Genomic DNA, 6,598 nt, shown 5'->3' on the forward strand with positions numbered 1-6,598 from the left:
CATATGTTTATAAAATCAAGAGAGATTTATATTTTTCATCAAATTGAGAACTTCTCAAATCATTTATCAAATTTGAATTTGATAAAAATTTAAAAAGATAAAACATTAGAATTGATTTGTTTTTTTTTTTTTCAAATTTGATGAAAGAAAATTTTGGAATAAGTGGAGAATTTAAAAAAAAATGAAAAATTCGAATAGTTCCTGTCAAATCAAACTTTTTACTTAAATTTATCAAAATACAAATTAAAAAATACACTCCAAAATACTTAATATTAGGACCCACAAAGTAATTAGATCTCATTTGGTAACATAGTTGGGGTTAATTTAAATTAAAAAGTTAATAAGACAAAATATCACATCCAAATCATTATCATTTTACCTTTTTTTCTCACAAAAATATAAAAAAAATTAAAAGTTCATCCCAAATTGAACATTTTTAATCAAATTAAAATAATCATAAATATTAAAAAATCAAGTTAAAAAAGTTCTTTCCATGCGAAAGCTTAGTGTTGTGTACTTCTTGTTTGTTCAAATTAGCAATCTTACAAATCAGAGAATGCAATGGAAACAATTATCTTAATTCTAACACAACAAGAAGACACACTTACAAAAACCAAAAAAAAAATGGGAAAATCACTATTCAGTGAAGATTGGAAAGAAGAAAAAAAAAAAAAAAAAAAAAAAAAAGAAGCTAAACTTCTCCGGTGCATGATTAGAGTGTGCTGTTGAGTTTATGAAGGCTTATCATGGGTTTTGTTTCGATAATTCGAACTGTTCAATGTATAGAACTTGTCAAGTAATTTATCCTTACAAACAATTACGTTGATCAGATATTGATAGCTACTTGATCGGATTAGATTTCTGTCAATGGTAAATATAATTTAAAATAAATTGTTGACAAAAATCTGATCCGTTCAAGTAGCTATCGATATCCGATTAACGTGATTTTTTACAAGGATAAAGTACTCGATAAGTTTTACACATTAAATAGTTCAAATTATCAAATCAGGATTCGTAATGAACCTTACGAACCTAACAACACTTTTGAATCCACAGTGAACTGGAGACAAGTTGCTTCCCCAACCCCCCCTCCAAAAAAAAAAAAAAATAACACAAATATAGAGAGGTGTAACTTGTAAAACCCAAGTTATATGTAGAATTATGCTTCAGACTTATGGAGCAACAACAATGGATGCAGCCACGTGCTGGGCCAAAACCGAGACCACGTGGTAACATTACTGAGTTTAAGAAGATAGCCTTGGCATTTGACGGAGCCACAGACCCTTTGGAGGCTGAAAAATGGTTGACAGAAATGGAAAAGTTGTTTCTCGTTTTTGAGTGTACAGATGATCAGAAGGTGACCTATGCTACGTTTACGCTACAAGGGATAACTAATGATTGGTGGCAGATGGAGAAGCGCATAGATGAGCATGATGTCAACCCCTATACATGGGAAAGGTTTAAGAATGCATTCAATGAGAAATACTTCCCTAGGAGTGTTCGTCTACAAAAACATAGGGAATTTTCAAAGTTGGAGCAAGGAAATAAGACGGTTGCAGAATATGAAGCCGAGTTTACGAAGTTGTCTAAATTTGCACCAGTATTTGAAGCAGACAAGGATAGCAGAGCACGAAAGCTCGAAGGTGGGCTAAGAACAAACATTATGCAACAGGTGGTTCCTTTCGAGTTACCTACTTTTGGAGCAGTGTTGAATAAGGCATTGTTGGTTGAGAAGGGCCTCACTAAAGCCCAAGAAGAGAAAGAAGAGAATTATAAGAAGAGACCTAGTTCTTCCAACTTTCAAACTAACAACAGTTCGAAGGGTAATGCTAAGAGACAAACCACTTCTTCGGTTGTGAGTTGGGGAAGTCGAATGGTGGGTGGTAGTGTTGACAAGCAGAATGATCGGGTACAGTGCACTAGATGTAATGGGTTCCATCGGGATAGTGAGTGTCGTTGAAATACTGGGGCTTGTTTCTCCTGTGGGCAACAAGGGCACATGATAGCTGATTGCCCTAATTAGAAGGGGCGTAAGACTGAACAGAAAACATGGACAAATAAAAGAGCATCAACAGACAAAGGGAGTTCAGGAAATCAAAAGAAAAATAGAGGTCATAAGCCAAAGACTCAGGGCCGAGTGTACGCACTCACGTAACAAGATGTTCAGACTTCAAACACGGTGGTGCTAGGTATTGTTTTAGTGTTTTCCGTTCATGCACATGTGTTGTTTGATTCTGGCGCTACAAATTCATTTGTGTCTATGGGATTTGTTGAGAAACATGGATGGAAATGTGTCTCTAGAGAGATCAACTTATGTGTGGGAGGTGTTATGGTTGCTGACTTAATTTACAAATCTTGTGTGGTTAGTATAGATGACAAGAGGTTGCTTGTAGACTTGACAGTTTTAGATATGCAAGACTTTGACATAATTCTTGGAATGGATTGGTTGGCAACCAATTATGCTTCTGTTGATTGCCGAGGAAAAAGGGTAATGTTTCAGATTCCTGATCAACCAGAATTTTGCTTTGTGGGTAGTAGAGTTAACACTCTTCCTCTGGTAATCTCAGCTTTGCAAGCTAGACGGTTGTTAAGGAATGGTTGCGAAGGATATTTAGCTTCTGTGAGAGATACCCGTGAGACTAAATTGAAGTTAGATGATATTCTAGTTGTGAAAGAATTTCTCGACATTTTTCCTAAAGAGTTACCGGGGTTGCCACCAGATAGAGAGATTGAGTTTGCCATCGAATTGATACCCAGTACGGGTCTTATCTCCAAGGCTCCGTATCGGATGGCCCCAGCAAAGTTGAAAGAGTTGAAGGAACTATTACAAGAGTTACTAGATAAGGGCTTTATTAGGCCTAGTGTTTCTCCTTGGGGTGCACTCGTTTTATTTGTGAAAAAGAAGGATGGTAGTTTTTGCGTTTGCATTGATTATCGAGAGTTAAACAAGGTAACAATTCGAAATAAATATCCTTTGCCTAGAATAGATGACCTGTTTGATCAGTTGCAAGGAGCAAAAGTCTTTTCTAAGATTGACCTTCGTTCTGGCTATCACCAGTTGAAGGTTAAGGCAGAAGATATACTTAAGACAACCTTCTGAACTAGGTATGGGCATTATGAATTTTTAGTGATGCCGTTTGGGTTGACCAATGTGGCTGCAACTTTTATAGATTTAATGAACAAAGTATTTAAACCCTTCTTAGATCAGTTTGTGGTAGTTTTTATTGATGACATTCTTGTGTACTCGAAGAGTAAAGAGCAGCATGAAGAACATCTGAGAATAGTGTTTCAAATATTAAAGGAGAATAAATTATTTGCTAAATTAAATAAGTGTGAATTTTGGCTAGAGATTGTATCATTTTTGGGTCATGTGATATCTAAAGACGGGGTGTCTGTTGACCCCAATAAAGTAAAGGCTATGGTAGAGTGGAATAGACCTACTAGTGTCATTGAAATTCATAGCTTCTTGGGTTTAGCAGGATATTATAGAAGGTTTGTTGAGGGATTTTCCTGAATTTCTATGCCTTTGACTTGTTTAACACACAAAGGGATTAAATTTGAGTGGTCTGATGATTGTGAGAAGAGTTTTTAGGATCTAAAGAGTCGATTGGTGTCTGCTCCAGTACTTATAGTTCCGTCCGGGGATGAAGGTTTTACCATCTATAGTGATGCACCGAAGATGGGCTTGGGTTACGTCCTGATATAGAATGATACGGTAGTGGAATATGTGTCTAGGCAGTTGAAGCCATATGAGCAAAATTACCCGACGCATGATTTGGAGTCGGCTGCTGTGGTGGTTGCACTGAAATTTGGAGGCACTACTTGTATAGGGTAAAATGTGAGATATTCACTGATCATAAAAGTCTGAAGTATATTTTCACTCAAAAAGAATTGAATATAAGGCAAAGGCAATGGTTGGAGCTATTAAAAGACTATGATTTAACTATTAATTATCACCTGGGAAAAGCCAATGCAATGGCGGATGCCTTGAGTAGAAAGACCCTGAGTAATTTCGCTATCTTGATCGTTGACCAAAAGAATATCTTGGAGGACTTGCAGAGGTTGAATATTAAGATTAGATGGCATAACCATGGAGTGCAGTTGGCAAACCTTAGAGTTTAACCCACATTGATTGATAGAATTAAAGATGCTCAGGGAAGAGACCCTCAGTTGCAAAAACTTAAGGATGAAATGGAAATAGGGTTACAAATGGAATTTTGTATACATGAAGATGGAACCTTGAGATTTAGAGAGAGGTTGTGTGTACCTAATGATTTAGAGCTCAAGAGAGAAATCCTAAGAGAAGCTCATACCTCGAGGTATACTGTACATCCATGGAGCACTAAAATGTATAAAGACTTGAAAAGAAACTTTTGGTGGAATAATAAGAAGAGGGAAATTGCTCAATATGTTGCCCAATACTTGGTATGTCAACAAGTGAAAGTTGAACATTAGAGACCTGCAGGTAAGTTACAACCTCTTCCTATTCCCGAGTGGAAGTGGGAACATATTACCGTGGATTTTGTGACAAGGTTGCCTAGAACCCAAGGTGGTAACAATGCTATTTGGGTTATCGTTGATCGATTGACAAAATCCGCCCACTTTCTAGCTTTTAAGGTGGGGTTCTCCTTAGAGAGGTTTGCAAAATTGTATATCAAGGAGATTGTGAAGTTGCATGGAATTCCGGTGACCATAGTGCCTGACAGAGACAGCAGATTTGTATCTATGTTTTGGAGGAGGTTGCATACAGCTTTGGGTACTAGTTTGAATTTTAGCACGGCCTTTCACCTCAAACTAATGGACAGTCAAAGAGAACTATTCAGACTCTTGAAGACATGTTGAGGGCTTGTGTTATTGATCTTGGAGGTTCTTGGGATGAGCATTTGGCCTTAGTGGAATTCTCTTATAATAATAGTTATCATGCGAGCATTCAGATGGCACCATATGAGGCTTTATATAGACGGAAGTGTAGATCACCTATTTGTTTGGATGATGTGGGCGAAAGGAAGTTGTTAGGGCCTGAGATTGGGCAACAAACAGTGGACAAGATCAATCTTATTAGAGAGCGACTTCGCACTGCACAGAGTAGACAGAAAAGTTATGTAGATAACAGGAGACGCGATTTGGTGTTTGGGGTTGGAGACCATGTGTTCTTTAAGGTGTCTCCTATGAAAGGAGTAATGAGGTTTGGTGTTCGTGGTAAACTAAGTCCTAGATTTGTTGGACCATTTGAGGTTTTAGATCGAATTGGAGAGGTAGCTTACAGACTTGCTCTGCCACCTTCACTAGCTGGAGTTCATAATGTTTTTCATGTCTCAATGTTAAAGAAGTATATACCAAATCCTAGTCATGTGATTGATCATGCACCGTTGCAGTTTAAGGAGGATTTGACCTATGAGGAACGCGCTATACAAATTGTTGATCAGAAGGAACAGGTTTTGAGGCATCGAGTCATCCACTATGTTAAGGTTCAATAGAGCAATCACTCAGAAAGAGAAGCAACTTGGGAGCTCGAGGATGAAATGAGATGAAAGTATCCACAACCTTTTGAGACTCCAGGTATGTCAAATTTCGAAGACAAAATTTCTTTTAAGGATGGAAGAATGTAAAACCCAAGTTATATGTAGAATTATTTTTGGATAAAGTAGTAGTTAAATTAATTTGTATGGGTAATTTAGTAATTTTAAGAAATTAGGTTAATAACCCTTTATGTAAAAAAAGAAAAAGAAAAAGAAAAGAAAAAAGAAAAAGAAAACAGAGCCTCATGTCGGTTTGCCCGACTTTAGAGTGTATTTTTTCATTCCTTTTGGGTGGTTCATATTTTGGGATTGATATGTGATAAGTTAAGGTTAATGGTGGTGTAATTTTGGGATGCAAGTTTGGCTGGTAGTAATTAAAAACTTATATATGTTTATAAACAACAATAGAATAATGTAAGCTTTGAAAAATTGTTCAAGTTGTAGTGGCTCTGTTTCGGTGTTGAGGTTTGGGAATTACTGATAGACTATAAGATTAGCTTTTTCTATCATAAAGAAAAGAATGATGGATGCATTATGGTGATCAATAATAATTGTTTATGTGGTGTAATATTTTATTAGATTTGTGAGATTGAGGTGGATCTTGGTAATTTGAGATTAGCTTGGGAAATATTATTTTTTTAAGCATTTGAGGTAAGTAACCCTCTATCACTGTTGGTTTATTTTTATTCCTATTGAATCATTTAAAATTATAAATTTTTATTTATAGCCTTCACATTTTTTTAAAATAAAATATGGGTCAAGTATAAAACAACATTTATTATGAAAATTATTTGAATATTTTGTGAAACTAGTCTGAAAATTGTACCAAAAGTTTATTCTAAAAATATCGAATATTTTATTTAAAAGTTGTGTATTGTTTAAATTTTGAGCATAACTCTAGTTTGACTACGATTTGGACCCTAGTCAATGGGGGTTATTTATTGGCAGAAAACTAGTTTCTTTTGGGGCTTTACCACCGGCCTATGTGTGGTTCTGGGCCTTGTCACGGGCTAAGGGACCGTAGTCACCAAGACTTGGGTTTTGTGAATCGCATTAGTGAACCATCTGAATATTGAACC

At 36.1% G+C, this 6,598-nt stretch overlaps 1 protein-coding gene across 1 annotated transcript; it reads left to right on the forward strand.

Annotated features, from left to right (window-relative positions):
* The first annotated feature begins 2,260 nt into the window (after nt 1–2,260).
* On the forward strand, nt 2,261–5,477 carry LOC145797607 (uncharacterized). The gene is made up of 3 exons (XM_082884985.1): nt 2,261–2,832; nt 4,140–4,425; nt 4,935–5,477. Exons 1-3 carry the CDS (start codon nt 2,261–2,263, stop codon nt 5,475–5,477), a joined length of 1,401 nt encoding a protein of 466 aa, XP_082741111.1.
* Nucleotides 5,478–6,598: the final 1,121 nt, after the last annotated feature.

The sequence above is a fragment of the Camellia sinensis genome, chromosome 8 (genome assembly GCF_055761805.1).
Source record: "Camellia sinensis isolate YWXY chromosome 8, ASM5576180v1, whole genome shotgun sequence".
In the NCBI taxonomy this organism is placed as follows: Eukaryota; Viridiplantae; Streptophyta; class Magnoliopsida; order Ericales; family Theaceae; genus Camellia; species Camellia sinensis.